The sequence below is a fragment of the Eublepharis macularius genome, chromosome 6 (assembly GCF_028583425.1).
Source record: "Eublepharis macularius isolate TG4126 chromosome 6, MPM_Emac_v1.0, whole genome shotgun sequence".
NCBI lineage: Eukaryota > Metazoa > Chordata > Lepidosauria > Squamata > Eublepharidae > Eublepharis > Eublepharis macularius.
This window is the reverse complement of record NC_072795.1, coordinates 118903190-118921876: the sequence shown is the minus strand read 5'-3', so window position 1 is coordinate 118921876 and position 18687 is coordinate 118903190. Positions and strand designations below refer to the sequence as shown.

Below are 18687 nucleotides of genomic sequence, written 5' to 3'. Positions count from 1 at the left end.
TTCCATATCACTTTGGATAGGGGAGTTAAATTATAATTTCTCCTCTTATTGCTATGCAGCTATTTTTTTAAAAAAAATCATCACAGCTCAAGACATTTACAAAATATCTTTTCTCCCAGTGTTGAGGAAAGCATCCCCTGAGCTGAGACTCCAACAGCTAATTGGAGGGCAGGTATCATCACTTGCCTATTGGGGACAGATTGTGTATGTGTCAGCAACATGAAGACTTAGTGTGTTATCTACTATTTTGGCCTCTTTATGATTCTCCAAGAGTGAAATTTCCTGTCTTTAGCATGTGCCTGAATGCATCAGGATGGATGCCGCAGGATATATCCTTCTATTGGCTATCTCAAGCTACCTCACCATGTTGGCCTCTTTGCAATTGCAAAAACCCACAGGGGAAACCCCACCCACCAGAGAAATATCTCATATACAAAAATATGATAATGAATCATGTGTGTATATGTATATATATATATATATATATATATATATATATATATATATATATATATATATATATATTTATAAAGTGACAAGTACATATGGTGAATAAATATCTCTTACATATGAATACCAATGAAATCCTATTTATAAATAGCAACTACTACAATATACATGTACATTATCCTCCAATGCTTCCAATAAACACAATGAATACCATAAATGCAGTAAGTATCAAACATATAAAAATAACTTCATGGGTTAAAAATTTTAATTAAAAAAAATACCTTCATGGGTGCATGTATATGGCCATTAGTCCAATACAAAGATCATTTTTCTTCTCTTGCAGAGAGGCCGGAATGAAGTCTTAAGGTGACAGACACCGATGTTGGAAGACAAACAGGTGAGTGCAAGAAAGACTCTCCACTTTGTACTTAATGTTCTTATGGGTTTTTTTTAACAGATCTGATACTGCTGTTGGGTGGGAGGGGGGGTCTCTGTACCCCCAGTCTGCAGTATCTGACCTGTAAAAAGACCATAAGAACATTAACTACAAAGTGGAGAGTCTTTCTTGCACTCACCTGTTTGTCTTCCAACATCGGTGTCTGTCACCTTAAGACTTCATTCCGGCCTCTCTGCAACAGAAGAGAAATTATCTTTGTATTGGACTAATGGCCATATGCATGCACCCATGAACGTGTTTTTATAAGTCTGATACTGTATTTATTGTATTCATTGTGTTTATTGGATGCATTGGAAGATAATGTTCATGTATATTGTAGTAGTAGCTATTTATATATAGGATTTCATTGGTATTCATATGTAAGGGATATTTATTCACCATACGCACTTGTCACTTTATAAATATATGTATACATGATTCATTATCATATTTTTGTATATGAGATATTTCTCTGGTGGGTGGGGTTTCCCCTGTTGGTTTTCGTGCTTATTCCTGGAGGAACCTCTTTGTTGTTGTTGTTGTTGTTGTTGTTGTATGTTCTCTTTGCAATTGCAGCAAAGAAAATCTTTTCTGGTTGTTTGGGGAAGTAGTAGTGGTCCATAAAGATTTAAAAATTTTTAAGATAAAGTGGTTTGATATTGGTTATTAAAGATTAGGAATTACATGTATACATTATTTTAATTGAAGTTTGCATGTTAAATGTGGAAACATGAACGCATGCGGTAGGACTTCGTATTTTGTGGATGGCTTTAGATCTCTTTGGCTACATGAGTAAAGCTTTGATGATGATGATGATGATGATGATGATGATGATGATGATGATGATATGATGATGATACAGTAGTCTCCATTGTCATCGGGGCACTTGGAACCATCTTGAAAAACTTAGCAATTCATATGGAAAAACTGCAGCTTTCTGACATACAGAACTGCAAAAGACGGTGCTACTTGGAACAGCGAACGTATTACACCGATATCTGGATGATACTTAGGTCTCCAGTGGAAACATGTATCAGCTTAGTAAAGCCAATCAATAATAACATGTGACCTCTGCTTATTGTTGATTGTGTTTCGGATAATTTGAACAAAAATGATAATGTTTATGATAATAACAACAACATTCAATTTATATACTGCCCTTCAGGACAACTTAACGCCCACCCAGAGCGGTTTCAAAGTATGCTATTTTTATCTCCACAGCAACAACCACCCTGTGAGGTAGATGGGGCTGAGAGAGCTGTGACTGCCCCAAAGTCACCCAGCTGGCTTCAAGTGGAGGAGTGGGGAATCAAACCTGGTTCTCCAGATTAGAGTCCTGCCACTCTTAACCACTACACCAAACTGGCTTTTATATGTGAGATAGAGTTTGGTGTATGAAAAACAGTTTCTTCTAAAGTGGGTGCTTGATTTTTTCTTTGGCAGAAATAAACAATCCTGGAGTAGCTTAAAGCTAACAAAATTTATTCCAATGTATGCTTTCATTTACTTACTTATTTAATTTGTACCCCACTTTTCTCCGCAGTGGGGACCCAGAGTAGCTTATATCATTCTCCTCTCCTCCATTTTATCCTTACAACGACTCAGTGAGGTAGATTAGTACGTTAATTGTGTGTGACTGGCCCAAGGTCACCAAGCAAGCTTCCATGGCAGAATGAGAATTCGAACCTGGAGCTTCTAAATCCTACACCAACACTTGTAACTGCTACACCATGCTGGCTATCAGCAAAGACTAGCATACATCTTCAGATTGTTTTAGGCGGAGAGATTCCTTCTGTTTTCTGAACCATTTGCAACATTTGCCCGCACAGTTATTGTCATGTCATTTGACATAACAATGAAGACTAGTAATTTCCTCTTAAAAATAAATGTAAGCAATGTTTGCCTATGTGTGCCATAATTGTAACCGTGCAGGTTTTTTAATACTCTGACCTCAATTAATATACCCATCAGCTCTGGGCTCCCTGTCCAATTTTAACACTAGCAGCTCATGCCTCACCCCAAGACATTGAAACGGGATACTTTGTTTATAGAAACCTGGCTCCTGTTCAGAGCATATGAAGGAAGTTTTCCCGCTAGGTTATACAATCATCAAAGGTCATTTTTACATAGCAATGATTGAAAAAAATGTATCTAAAATAGACCATGTAACGCTCTTGATCCCCTCTCGGGAGAGTATTTTATTACCAGTAACAATACCCAAAAAAATACCAAAAAAACCCCAGCATAGCTAGCTAATAAATTTATTTTTAAAAATTAATATTCATGGTACATAACAGAGGCTTGACATTCAATTAGTCTGATTTGCTGGAAGGTTTTATACAAAGGATATATAAAATCATGCCACGCTTCACCCCCCTTTTTAAGAGGAAGAATTAACATGATACCATTGTGTTTCCTCTGCTGGAGGTTGAGCGAACCTAAATCAATCAGGAAGATAGAGTCTTTCATTAGAAATCATCATTATGTACGGCTTAAATATTTCTGATGCAATGCTGGTAAGTTTTAGTAAAATGGGTACATTGTTCAATTATCCCTTGATAAAATGTAGTTCAAAAATCCTTTCTATTCCATTAAATGCTTAACGATACGATGAGGTGAAGGTTGCATTTCTGCTACGGCAGCATATGAAAAGGATGTTCTCTTTTATATAATGCCTTGGCGCTCATTTGGCTACTGCTCGCAGAGGAGAAAAGTAGAGAAGGGCCTGCCTATCGAAGAGATGTAATGTAATATATGTCCTGACCTGGGTGGCACACGTTGGCCCAATCTTGTCAGAGCTTAGAAGCGAAGCAGGGTCAGCCCAGGTTAATACTTGGATGGGAGACTGGCAAGGAAGAATAGGATTGCTACACAGAGGCAGGCAAGGAGAAACCACCTCTGTTCGTCTCTTGCCTTGAAAACCCTATGGGTTACCATAAGTTGGCTGTGACTTGACATCACTTTCTACCACCAATGTAATACGTGCACAATGGCTCTCTCTTCATGGGCAGTCCAAGATATTTCTGTGTTATGCACTCTCACCCTGCAGTGAGGGCCAAGCTACCCAGGAGTAAGGCTAGAAGGCAGGTTTGCCTTTACACAAGCATGTCCCCAAGTGTGTTGAACTTTCTCCATATATGCAAAAGCCAATCATTTACTTATATTGGGGGAGGTAAAGGGGTATGGATTCTGAAAACACCATTGAGATCAAGCTCAGTCTGCCTCACCGGTGTCTGGGGGAAGTGCCAGGTTCCCTTCCTCTCAGCTATGTCCCACCCCTTTATTTCAGCCCTGTTGGTATGGCCTTACCCCCCCCCCCCCTTGCCATAATCCTGGAATATTACAGAATTTTGGTAAATGGATTTTGTCTATATTGACTAGCAAAACAGCATCATTATGGTAGGTTCTCCCTAGATCCTTATAAATAAGAGCCAAAGCCTCCGGGATATATAACAGTGCCCTTGAGTACACCACAGAGTGCAGAACCTTGCTGCTGCAAGGTGCAACAGTTGGCTTTCCCATCTCTACCATGGTGGGTGAATTTATTCGTGTCCTTTATGTCGTTAATAGTCTGCCTTTCTCACTAAGGCTCAAGGCGGATTACATAGTATAAGTCAATTCAGTCAACAGGATAGGACATCCAATAAACAACGCAGTGGGTTTGGGAAATCAGAAATCTGAAACAGAGCTGAAATAAAGCCTAATCATTAATATGACATGTTAATCGATGCAGAAATTTCATAGTAGGATCATAGTTCCAACAACAGACATCACGTACTATGCATGGTAGTATAGTCCCACAGTTCTATCACTTGATCAAAGTATCTTTCTGGATTGTTTTGTTATAACACATGAACTATGTCCTTATTTTGGAGAAAGTAAATAGGTTTTCTCAGCAGTGCCATTGGCTAACCCATGTGCTTTCTGTTCATGGTGATCCCAGCCATTGAAGTCAAGCCTGCTCATACCAGCATAAGTCCATAGCAGGTTCTGTTTCTTGGTCATGTTAAAGTGTGATGGAGTGTTGAGATATTGGAATGAAATGTTGACACACACACACACACACAAGTGAGAGGGCAAGGATAATTACTGCAACCACAAGTGGTGTTGCTTGTAATAAAAAACATAGTGCACATCTAGTGTGTGCTCTTTTTTCCCTGTAAACCTTTATTGAACATTTGCAAATATGGTGATTAAAACACAGGGGTAGAGCTTTGGCCTTAAAAATAGCTCCGTTTGACCTTCATAGCACCGAGGAAGAGGGGGCATGATGGGGCACGAGGGGGGGGTGCATCTCTTAAGTGGGAATGAAAGGTGGATCAGTTGGTTTTCAAGATCTAATTTGGCATCTCCTCTTTTCTTCCAGGTAAAATGTGATGCTAAATTGTCTTTGCCCAAAACCAAAAATAACTGCAAAAAGGGCTCAAGTGAAAATAAATCAAAGGTTTCTGTGGGTGAAGACTGCAGAGCGGATGAACAGGCATTCCTTGTGGCACTTTATAAATACATGAAAGAAAGAAAAACACCAATTGAACGAATACCCTACCTCGGTTTTAAGCAGAGTAAGTAGAATTTTCATTGTGCTTGGCGAGGGGTGGGGGTGGAGGGAGGTGGGTTGACATTCTAGAACCGTTTGGCTTTTGAGTTTGATTGGCTTGATGGGGTAAAACAACATTGTGGGCTGTAGTGGCCCCCTTTTCCTCTCTCTTATTTGTACCATACCATTTGTACAAAACCAGTGGCGAAGATCCAAAGGATTATTTAGATATGCCTCATTTGGATTTTTGACATTTTTCTCTTTTTCCCTCCCCCATGCCATGAAGTAAATTTGAAACACTTTTGCTATTACTTTTGTTATTAGAGAAACACCAACCCCCAAACCATATTAAGACAAATAGATCCCTATGCCTGGCTGCGGATCCTGACCAATACAAAACTATAAATGGGAAAACACACACACATGTCCAGGGATTCTGAAAAGTCTACAGTTTTTTGTCACTGTGTTTATATCAGCCTACCCATTTTTGATCCTGTTTTTTTAGTGTCTGTTATTTGGGATTGCAGCTCTTCTTTCTGGGCAGTTGCTGCTAGATATTTATGGTTTTAAAATCCATTGATAGTGATCCAGCAATAAGCAGGTTTAAAAAGTTCCTGTTTTTTCTCTCTTTGGGAGAACTGTAGTTAATGTCTTTCTTTGAATTAACAATATAGTGTACTTTTATTGTACCCAGATGTCCCTTGTTGGAGAGGAATCCCCCCCTCCCCCCCAAAAAATATTAAAGATATTTAAAGTGGTCATCATGTCATTTTTTACAGCATTTTGAGATTTAATTAGCAGATATTATAAATATAGACAGGATTATTTTCCAGTGCACCATGTAAGACTAAGAATTACTTTGGAATGGACCCTTTAGGGGTGCCACAATGAATAAATCAATCACTGATAGATATTCTGCAATTGCAGTTAAATTTTGCTACTACAACAAGGACAAAGTGAACCTCACAACTTATAAAAGAAGGATTTTTTTTAGTAGTCTGAAAGGGAATTAAATTATTCTTAAGGGAGGATGCCTTACTTGGAAATATTGCTTTCCTGAATCTGTCTCCTCAGATTAAAGCTCTGTGCTATTTTGATGAAGAATGTCAAACCTGTATGTTTTACATAACAATTTACATACTTAATAGCAATTGACACTGATTGCAATAGACCTCTAGCAGCCATTAGAAACTTATATAACTCCAAAATGATTACAATGTTTGCCTAGAAAACCGGCTGCTTGAAATAGAAGTAAAATTAATGTACTATGAACAGGTTTGTTGCATTATGCATTTGATTCCGATTAAATCAAGGCCTAAGAAAAGCTCTTGATAGCTAAAGAGTAGAGAGTTCAGCAAGGCTTTTTGTTTAGAATGTTTTCTGATGGAAAAAGTATGTGTTGATGTTTTTTTCCCCCCTTGTATGAATGTCCTTAATAAAGAGACTCACTTAAAAGGTAGATTCCTCAGCCCCCCTACACACGCTGAATCTCAGTTTATCCACTGTCAAAGTGAGATCATTCTGCTCTAGCTTACAGCTGAAATAAACTGCATTCCTTGATGTACCCTATGTTGCCAGTCCTGCAAGTTTTAAAAAAGATACTTGAATGTTTCAACAAGACTGTTCAAGAGAGCAACTGAGCTGTGCATATGATGGCCAGGATTACTCACCATGTTTGTCTACCCTGTCATGTAAATTCTACATTTCTAAATATTGAGTCGGAAGAACCAGTTTAGACACTGCCATTCCTCTATTGGTGAATAAATATAGTGAGTATTCTTTGCAGTGCTATCTGGCTCAATAATGTGCGCTAGTCACTAGGGAACCACCCATAATTTATGTAATTTTGTGGAGGCAATTTACAGAGGGCAGTTCGTGGGAAGCTTTTCTATGGGGTTGTCGAATATGGGCTTGGCAAGGCAATATGAAGGAAGAGAAAAATGCAGGTGAACCTGTTTTCACTACATTCTTCAGACTTCTCATTACAGAACACCATAAAAGTGTTTTGGGGATTGGCGCCTTTCCCCACGTATTTATAATTTAGATTTTTTAAGGCAGTCTAATTAAAGTAAAACACAGACATATGTAAAATAAAAAAAATAATCATAATCGTAACTGAGGACTTGTAGACACTCTCTCTCTCACATACACATAATAATGTTTTTGAAACGAGTATACATTATTATTTTCATCACAGAAATTCCAGTTGTCAACAAATGGCTTCCAAGTTGTGTGAAAGGACTGTATGTTCACATTTCCATATCACATGTATTCAGGGCTTTTTTTCCTGAGAAAAGAGGTGGTGGAACTCAGTGGGTTGCCCTTGGAGAAAATGGTCACATGGCTGGTGGCCCCGCCCCCTGATCTCCAGACAGAGGGGAGTTTAGATTGCCCTCCGCGCCGCACAGAGGGCAATCTAAACTCCCCTCTGTCTGGAGATCAGGGGGCGGGGCCACCAGCCATGTGACCATTTTCAAGAGGTTCCAGAACTCCGTTCCCCCTCGTTCCAGCTGAAAAAAAGCCCTGTGTGTATTCAAGAGATCCATGTTTCCCATATCTGTGATGAGCTAAGCTTTTAGTCAACCGTTCTGATATGTGCATGAGAGTTGGCAAATGAAAATTCTGTAGGCCTCCTAGTTTCCTAATTTCATTCACTTCATTAGACATTCATTTCAGCATCCTGAGAAATAAAATGGTTTCAGACAGTGGTGCCTATAGCCCTGACATCCTGAGCAGATTTAAACCCTCCTAAGCCAACTGACTTCAGTGGACTTACAAGGGTTTAACTCTGCTTAGGACTACACCGGCAATCTATTACACGTTCCTGTAACCTTTCAGTATTGCCTTCATGACTATAAGCATACCATTTTTGTAAATAAAAAAGTTTGGATTCTCAAGAATCAAATGGAAGCACTTGAGTGCCGTCCTTGAAGCACAATGTCAAGAACTGGGGGTAGAAAGACAACCAGAACACAATACACTATTGTTCCACTTTGTTTCTTTTTTCCCTGTTCTTCTTACCGATGCTAGGTAGGTAGCTGCCACACCGGCCTAAACTATTCCTCCAATCTAGGCAATATTGCAGTAGATCTGTATTCCTTTGAACTTTTCAAAATTTCTGGCATTATTATTGTATGGACTAGCTCAGCAATTTTTAGATTATGTCCCTAGAGGGCTGTAGTGTTCCCAGAAAGTGAGAAGACTGATGAACCCTGGTGGACAATGCTTTCCCCCAAAGGCTACTTTTCTACCCGTTATTGATCTTTAATACAAACCTTTGGGAATGGGGGATGTATTTCAGGGCGCACTCTCAGTATTGATTACGGTGAGATCTTACAGCAGGTGAAATGCGTGTACTTTTTAAAAACCCCAATTCCTTTGCAATTCACAGGGGTCCCCAAGCAGTGCTCAGGGACACAATGATGTGTAAACGTTCCCTGCAGATACAGAGTTTGAATTACGTTGGTTAAGTGATGGGCTTTAGAAAATAGGTCCCTTGCATTTTCAGCAGTATGCTCACATAATATCCCCCAGCCAACAGTTTGACCAGTCTGTTGCTCATTATGAAGGCCCAAGATTCAGATAGGCATGTGTGGAAGTGAAAATAACGCTTGTCCATTTCTGCCTGCGGAAGCACTTCCTCACCCATGCACAAGTTATGTGCACAATTAGTTGTGTGAAATGGGCTTCCATATGTATGCAAAGCTGGTCTGACCACACCAGCAATTTGTCTGGTTGCTTAGATGGGTGGAAATATTTTTAAGGTCACCAAAGAAGTGGTGTGGGATCCAAGCGGTACATACACACCAGCGTTGCTTGGAATGGCAAGCTGAGGGGCAGCTCTTGGCGATTGCCCCCCCAGCCCTTCTCTCTCAATGCAGGCTGCTTGTGTGAAAAAAATTGCTGCTCCAAATGTAGATGCCTGTTTCTTCATACGGAAGAGGATCTCTGGATCCCAGCCAAAGTCTCTTATCTGAGTGGCAGTAAATAGTTGTTTAATCAATGACTGCTTTGAATGCATTCCAGTTTACTGCTACATTAACCAGATCACGGTTTTTTTAAAAAAAATTCCTGTTTCTAATAATAACTAATATGCTGGTTTTATATAGGAACATATAAAAGTTTCCTTTACAAAAAAGGCTATTTGTTTTTTATCAGAGAAGTCAATTTAAGCTCTGTAATCCTCTTTCTTATTCTTGTAGTATTCTAACAGAATGTTTCCCTTGTGATTTTATTTAAAAAGGAATGAGACACATGCATTTTGAAAGTCAATGTTTGTTCTTTGAATGATGTAAATGTCATTTGCAGTGTGTGTGTGTTTTTCCTAAACTATTTTTTGCGGATGTGATTATCTTTTTGCTTCACTGTAAAAGAAAAAAAAACTGTTTGATTTGCATTTCTTTGAAATAAGTTGGTTAATGCAATGCTTATCTAAATACTTATTGTCCCTCTAACAGTTAACCTTTGGACTATGTTTCAAGCTGCTCAAAAACTGGGAGGATATGAAACAGTAAGTGTTTAAGTAACTTAAATGGAAAAAATGTGCAATCTAACTTTCCCCTGTTTTGTTTTGCTTTTTTTAAAAAAATACATGCTCACGAAGGAAACAATTATGTAGGACACATATACACAGTGTGCAGGCTTATTGGACCTTTTTTGGAAACAACCCCAATTAGTTCCAGGTTTGGCAAAACTGTAAACTTGTTGTAAAAAAAATTACAACAAAAAGCCTTGAGTGGAAAACATATGTAACTCTTCCCTATCAAGGAAATTGGTTGGGTCTGTAATTTTTTCCCATGTTGAGAAAGGGCTATTCTTGTACAACAAGCCAAGATTGCATAAAACAAAATTTCTCTTGGCATAGTCCCTGACATCTGTTCATGTTGAATACGGGAAATGTATTGAATGCTTTCAGAAGTAATCAGCATTGTCCATTAAGGAATAGTGTGGTGCAGTATCTTTTCTCTATTTTGAATGTTAAAAGATCTTTATTATACAAGGGTCAGTGCCACATAAACAGGAAGTTATCCAAAATATGAAGTCAGAGAGAGAGAGAGAGAGAGAGAGACTTTCTGATGCTTTTTATCAGCTAACCATATCTGACATGGCCACTTTATTTTTAGCTCACGGGGAAATTTGATGGTTGTGGATTTTACAGCATGTATTCCAAACCAATAAAAATTGGAGCAACAAACTGTGATTAAGATCTTGAAATAAGAATAAAGAGCTGCATTAATAAGGCACATGGAGATGGCATCTGTAATAAATCCCATCTTACATAAGACAGTCGTCATTTTCTTTGCCCATGATGGTCAAATTAAGTTATGGGTTTCTTGCCACAGAAGAATGCAAGAAATATATGTAGATATAGTTGTTTGTTACTTTATTCATCATGTATAAATCCATCCATACTAGTATGAAGTATCAAAGAGAAATGTAAAAACTACACCGATTTTAGCACAAATGTAATTTATTTGGTAATTGTCTCGTAGAAGTTTATTTTTCTAATACCCATGCTGCTTTAAATGGCACAACTGTGATTGATTTGTGATAATTAAGTAAACAGCAATTATGTAGAAGTATTTGTTAGCTCATACTTTAGTTGATTTTAATTCCTAAGCCTGTATACAAGGGTTGCTAACCTCCAGATAGGGATAGGGTTACCAGCTCCCCTCTAGGAGGTGCATCCCCACTTTTTACCCCCTAGCCCTGCTCACCTGGCCAGTGGGGAGGGGGAGGAATGGGGAGGCAGCCCAGTAGCCACTGGAATATGCAGTGAAGTGGCATACACATGTTCCAGAGGCCCCAATGATATCACTTCCAGTTGAAAAACAGAAGCTTTGGGCCAAATCGTTTTAACTGTGTTTAAAGCCAGTTTGGCCTTGCTGAGACTCCGTAGCTTCCAGTTTCTAACTGAAGGTGACGTCATTGGGGCCTCCAGAATACACACATGAGAGAGCCAGATCAGCCCACCCTGCCTTCCTAATGACCTCCCCCCCCCACACACACACACACTTTAAAGGTAGGGGGCTGGCAACCCTGTGGGCACTGTACTCCAAGAACTGTGTCTAAACTGTACACCACAGAGATCAATTCCCTTGGAGAAAATGGCAGCTTCAGAGGGTGGACTCAGCATCCTTGCTGAGTTCCCTCCCCTCTCCAAACTCTGCCCTCTTCAGGCTGTACCCTGAAATCTCCAGGAATTTCCCTACCTGGAGTTGGAAATCCTAAGATCAGTAAGTTGGATCAAATGAACAGTAAACAGAATATGTTCACAAAACAGATTCTCTCTTTTTCTCCTGTGTCCCTCAAGAAGCTGCTCCTAAAGGGGGCGGGGGCGGGAGCAGTGTGCACTGAGTGGAATCACTCTCAGGAGCTGCAGATTCAGTGGAAATCATCAGCCAATTCCTCCTTCCATCTTGTTCGAGTTCTGAAAGTGGAACAAATGCTGATGAAAATATGAGGGGGAATATCTGCAGATTCCCTGTTTCTTCTGCTGGCTTTCTGATACTGTGGCCCGCTAACCCCAATACTCAGTAGCCATTGGTGGGCTTGGGGGGCTGCAAGGGGAGGAGGAGGTACCTGGGAGCATAGGGTTGCCAGTCCCCCCACTGGAGGCAAGGGATCTCATGCTTCCACCCTCTATACCCCGCCCCTCTATACCTGGCCAGTGAGGGGGAATGTGCCTCCTAGGGTGCGCTCTTGGGCTGTGTGGTGCGCTCCCAGGCCCGAATTGGCCTAGATCGGGCCCCGGGGAGCGTGGGAGCACTCCCAGGGTGGCCTGCAGCCTGCCTGATGACATCACTTCTCAGAAGTGACTTCATCACACAGGCCGTGACCAGTGAAGAAAAGGTAAGTGCCAGGCCTCCTACCTCCCGTCTAGGGGGTAGAGGGACCTGGCAACCCTATGGGAGCAAGACCCTATGAGTTGAATCCAATTAAGTATGTGTTGGATTGCAACATAACCCTCGTACCCTTCAAAGTCTATTGAAGTCGGTGAGTTTAGAAGGGGGTAGCAGTGCTTAGTTCTTTTAATGTTATGACCTTTAGCTCAGGAAAATTACACTTAAAATTTGAAAAACTGACACATCACAGCAAAGTATAGGGGAAAAATGTATAATGAAATCCTAAGCAAAGTTACATCTTTCTAAGTCCATTTTAGTCAAAGGGCTTAAGGGGGCAACTCTGCTAAGGATTGCTCTGTTCACCATGGTTTGGTCTGGTGATTGAATTGACAAGCCGTAGTTATAGCCATCATTTCACCTCTAGGAGCTGCTGTATGAAAGGTGAGAGAATGGAAAATGAAAGCAGACTAGCTGATCTAAACTATGGAACTGTTTGTTTGGACACGCAAACCATGGTTATACCATGGTTTGTCTTGAGGTCCGCATTAAGTCACTGTGTGATCACATTTAAATTTTTTGCTGGACTAATTTTAAGTATAAACTTTTCTTCCCCGTTTTAATTGCAGTTATTTGTATATTGTTGGATTTTATTTTTTGTTGAATTAATCACTGCATTGGATAGTTTGCCAGAAACATTTTATATGGTGGTAGTTCTCTCTTAAAGTAAAAAAAAAAAAAGGAACTTGTGTGTGATCAGTTGCATATGAGCTATCTCTGTAGAACTTACGGGTTTTTTTGTTTGTTTGTCTCTTGATTGTTTAAGGCCACAAGTATATCAGGGGTCCCAAATGTGGTGCCTGTGAGCACCAGGGCACCCACCAACACTTTTGCTGGTACCTGCTAAATTTTTTAGAAAGTGGGTGGGGCTTTTGCCCAGGCGGGCTTCAGATTGGCCATTGGTGATCTGATTAGCTGTGCGTATTTTAAAAACATTACTTGGCAGCAGCTGCCTCCACAGCACAAGCATCTTCACTGCATGATTGATGGTAAGCTATGTGTATGCAAGAAAATATTTTTAAACAATATCTTCATTTTAAAAGGCATCTTGTTAAGCATTGCTGCCAGAAAGTCTGAATAGCTACTTTTAGAATTGTGTGTAATCTCACTCTCTGACATTTTGTGGTTGGCTCAGCCTAGGGTTACCAAGTCCCCCTGCTCTCCTGTTGGGAGGTGGGGAACCCAGCATTCACCTTGTTCTTTGTCTTTGCGTGCGCATTCCCTGAGGCGGTGTAATGATGTGACTTCTGGGAAGTGACATTATCGTGCAGGGCCCAGGAGCGCTCACGCACTTAGCAGCCGGCTGATTTGGGTCCCACAGTCTGTTTGGGGCCTAAATCTGCCTGTTACAAAGTGCAAGAGTGCGCTCCCGGAAATGATGTCATCGCACAGGGCCTGGGAGCGCTCCCAGGCTTCACAGTGGGCCGATTGGGGTCCCAGGCAGGCCCATTTGGGGCCCAAATCAGCCTGCTGTGAAGTGCGGGAGGGCTCCTGGGGTGTTACATATTTCAGACACCAGCTCATTGAATGATCTTTATTACATACTGGTAGTTCAGGTCTATTTTTTATCTTAACAGATGGTTCTTCAGTGGTGTGCAAAGTTATTGCAGTTTGTAAGTTAGTACAGAGTAGGGTTGCCAGGTCCCCGTACCTTTCTGGCGGGGGCGGGGAGGGGGGACCTGGCACTTACCTTTGGGGATCTCGCTCCCTTGCTCCTGGCAGGCACAATGATGTCACTTTTGGAAATGATGTTTCTAAAGCAGCCAGTCAAATATTTCTGGAAGCTCAAAAGTCCAGCATGAAGATGATGTGTTCTCCCCTTGTGTGTCCCTGGTGTTTTGAACTGTCTCTGAACATGGAACTTTAACTGTTGATATGAGTTGCTATGTAATACATTTTGCTGTTTTGATTAACATGAATGGGTCTAGCTTTATGGTTTTACCTAACAGATGAACGGGTAGTGGCAAGCTTGATAAAAGAACACTAATGTTCCTTAATAACTGATGATGTATTTTTTAATGACCTGGAAATGTCTCTTCCATGTCTTAGGAATGTATTTCTTATTGAATAGATCAAGCATGTGGTAAAAGGTAAAGGAGGAGCCAAGAAACTGTAGCAAGTTTGAAGAAAGATAGGCGGAGAGTTTTGAGCAGAAATTGACTGGAATTGTAGCAACTTGGCCCACGAGGCTTCCAGAAGCCACATAGTGGCCTAGTGGAATCTCTTGCAGGATCAGTTGTTTTGCAGCTGGCTGTAGCAGTTTTTGTTGGCATGTGTGTGTGCATGCATGTGGATAAAACAGAAATTGCAAACATGATGGAAACTAAACCTTTCCTTGCTGCCCATCAAGTACTTAATGACTGGGGAAGCAGGGAATACTTTACAAGGCAAATGCAAGGGAAGATAACTGTTCTGTTGCAAACCATTAGATTTTCAAGAGTGAGGCATACAGGTCAGTGATCCTGATATTCACAAGCCACAAAGCGACTGTGCATGTTGCTTCTATGCTACTCCCGGCTAGCGTAGCACAGTTGCGTCGAACAGTTGCTGCCCCAAACCTTGCACTAGTCAGTACCTCATTTTATTGCCCCTCCATTCCCAAAAGCAGCCTCGTGGGAAGCTGTGGTCTGGGCATGCTCTCAGTGGCCATAGAATAGGAGCAGGTTATGGAGATCGGTTCACTAGGCAAGGAGGACCTTAGAAAGTTCCAAGAATGTTTGAAATATAATTCCTCCTCTTTGCTTCCACAGCCATTTTTTTCCATGTATGTATTCAAAGCTTTTCACATTCATTATCTCAATATTCCTCTAAGGTATTAATTATCCCTGTGTTGCAGAGGATGGGCCGAGGCTGAAAAGAAGTGGCCTGCCTAAGGCCATATAATGAGTTCAGGGTTGAAATGTGAATCAGGGACTTCCCAGCTCACAGTCTGAACACATTAGACCAGTTCTTATTAGTTCTGAATAATGTGTTTAATACTAGGGAATGTCAGCCACTGAAATAAAGTTTTCGGTTATTTGGTGGTCTGCTTTGTAGCTAATAAGCTATTTATTTGTGAATAGGGCATCTTGAATCTGTGTGCGAAGATAACCAGAAAAACTTGGCATATATGAGTACAAAAGCAGTTTATGTTTTGCATAGATGATATACATATGATGGCTTGGGTACTTCTGGAAATTACTATTTGTAGAAGGATTTCCATCAGCAAAGTGTGGCCTTCTTTCCTCATTTCACTGAGCAATTGGTTTTGTCAGGGCTTTTCTTCAGCGGGTATGTGGTGGAATAGAGTTCCGGCACCTCTTGAAAATGGTCACATGGCTGGTGGCCCCGCCCCCTGATCTCCAGACAAAGAGGAGTTTAGATTGCCCTCTGTGCCACTCAAGCGGCACGGAGGCCAATCTAAATTCCCCTCTTCCTGGAGATCGGGGCGGGGCCACCAGCCATGTGACCATTTTCACCGAGGGTGATTTAAACTTTAAAAAATCCCCCCCCAAAGTGACATCATTGTGCGGTCCTGAGTTCCATCACTTCTTTCCCCCCCCCCCCAAAAGCCCTGGGTTTTGTTGAGCAAACTCAGAATAGTAAGACCAGTGTTATACTGTCCTAACGTCCCTCCATTTCACAGAGATGCCATTTTGTCTGTTTAAATCAATTGCTTATGTAACAGGTAATTGAACGTGTTTATATGGGTCTGTATTTAGAGATGGAGGCAACAAAACATCTGTTGCAATATTGCGTGACTCCAGTAAATGACGTTTTTCTTTCTGATTTTAATTTGATATGTAGAAAGCCAATCATGAAATGCAGAGGTTAAAAATAACTCAATAAGCATGAATTTGGCTTATTCTTTAATACAATAAATTCCAACCTGTCTCAGAAATATTAGGAAATAGAAACCAAAATTACAGCAGATCCGCTCTGTTCTGTCATACTCCTTTTTCCATGGAGGGACTGGAACTGCATGCTAGTCAAGATTATTATAAATAGTTGTGAGCGTCGAAATAAATATTTAAATGATAAAACATCAAATATTATTATACCTCACAGACAGATTAGAAAGAATTTTGTTCTATAGAAGATCCTACACCAAGCAATTTTGCTTTGTGCTTGCACTGATAACACCAAGCAGATTGCTTCAGTTTAGGCTAGCCAAAAAAAAAACAGAGAGGATTCTCCAGTGTCCTTTTCATATTTTGCAATTTCACTCTTAAGTTAGGTTTTTCACTCTGATGATCTCAGTTCAATCACAGGGAGCACCTCAGATTCTCATCTCTACGAAATGTGACCAGAGCCAGTTACAATATGAGATGATGGAACTGGTCATTAATAATGGAGCCAAGTAATGGGAGGAGGTAGGCCTATAATTAGAGATGGGCACGAACAGCAATACGAACAAAAAAAAAGCCACGAACAACCCAATCTGCTGTTCGCAAACAAGCTGTTCGTGAGGCCTCATTCTAAACGAACAGGTGATCGTTGCAAGCCTCGTTTGTTGCGTTTGTCAGCCGTTCGTCAAGCCATACAGTCTGGCGCCTTTCAATCAATTCCCCTGGCAACATAGGCATGGACTGTCTGAACTCTGAACTCCTTCTGGCTTTCAAGTTACCCCCTCAGAGTAGCTTCCAGCAGACAGTCCAGTTTTTTCCACTGTAAAAAGAAAATGACAGGAAAGGGAGGGACCCATGGATCCCATGGAGATTCTCCCTGCCCCTCTCGCACTGGGCCGCAGTAGCCTGCCGGCGCCTGCTCTCCCAGTGCAAGAGAGATGGAGAGAATCTCCTCGCCCCTCTCGCACTGGGCTGCAACAGCCTGGCGGTGCCAGCTCTCCCAGTGTGAGAGGGACGGGAAGAATCTCCCTGCCCCTCTCGCACCAGGCAGCAGCACCCTGGCGGCGCTGGGGTGCGGCAGGAGGGTGGGGGCTGGGGGTTGTGGGGTGTTTAAAGGGCCCTGCTGCTTGCAAGTGGCAGGACAGGGCCCTTTAAACTATCAGCTGGTAGGCGGCAAGGGGAAATCCCCCCCTGCCGCCTGCCAGCTGATAGTTTATAGGGATCTTTAAAGGGCCACAAACAAAGAACAACGAACATGTTCAGTAGCAGGTCAAGTTTGTCTATGTTCTTTGTTCGTGGATGGCAACAAACACCGAACAGCGTGTTCGTGTTTTTTCCCATTTGTGCCCATGTCTACCTGTAATGGGTTTCTTGCATAATAGTGCACTACCAAAAGACTATTGGTTTGGCATTCTCAAAGATTGGGCCTTGGAGCAAAAATTGTGCTCCAAGTATTTTAAAAAGTCAGAAGCATACTTGATTCAGTATGTGTTTGGGGCCGATTTTTACTGAATCGGCCCCATTGCTTCCGTGTCGCATAGGGAATGACGTCATTCCCAGCATGACATGGAAACATGCTCCAGAATTTCCACCCCTGTTCTCACACCTCCTTCTCACCTCAGGCCAGGTGAAAGGTGTAGGGGTGGAGACTTGGAGCAGGGGATCCCTTACCCCCACCGGGGTGGTGGTGGTAATCCTAAATGGAACAGGTTTTTAATAATCGTTTTATGGATTTTTTTTAGGTTGCTGTTCTATGCTGTTTTTAACAGCTTTTAATGTTGATTTTTAATGGTCTTTTATGGTTTTATGGTCTTTTATGGTTTGTACCTGTAAGCCACCTCGAGCTTGTTTCTAGAGATGAGGCATATAAATTTCCCTAAATAGAACAAAAAAGACTTAAAAATCAGTGTTGAGTTGAATAATGAAACTATTAAATTTGAATGGCTGCAGCGATTTGTGAATTTTCCATGAGTGGTGCTTTGTTCACAACTTCTTAGAAGATGATGTCGGGCTTGAGAGCTTGTTTTTGAAAGTATATAAACATTGTGTCAAGACTCCCAGGAATGGTGGGTATTTCAGCACCACGTCAGCATAACTTAGCACAGTCGCTTCGGTAAATAAGTGAAACTGGTCTATTGATTGCAGAGCAAGCATGACTGCCAAAAACAAATTGAATTTGGATTAGAAAATGAATGTTCTATTAAACATTTCCACACCTTAAAAATTAATGTTAACAGATAGGGAAGAAGGACATCTATTCTTCTGAAGTGTGCATTTATCTTGGAGTGATTCAGTTTTAATTGAAAGAGTACAGCCCATTTTTTCCCTTGATCTTTAAATCTTTAAAAGCACTTGGCACAGAACCCAAAATGCAGAGCTCTTACTTGCTTTTATGGCACTTTATTTCTTTGACTTATCATGGGCTTGAAGTAACTCTCTTCCACAACTATTTCATGATCTATTTTGACCCCTCCCGCGGATCATCAAACACAAACAGTGTCATCTTAAGCGGAGTCTAAAGTCATTGGGCTTAGA

The 18687-nt window shown here is 41.1% G+C and overlaps 1 protein-coding gene across 2 annotated transcripts in view; it reads left to right on the top strand.

The window, feature by feature from the left end:
- Nucleotides 1-18687, top strand: part of ARID5B (AT-rich interaction domain 5B) — a 258476-nt gene that overhangs the window by 198794 nt on the left and 40995 nt on the right. For both annotated transcript variants that reach the window (XM_054982619.1, XM_054982620.1), the window contains 2 exons: nt 5253-5448; nt 9881-9933. In XM_054982619.1, coding sequence (XP_054838594.1) covers nt 5253-5448; nt 9881-9933 — 249 coding nt within the window. The remainder of the gene's footprint in view (nt 1-5252; nt 5449-9880; nt 9934-18687) is intronic.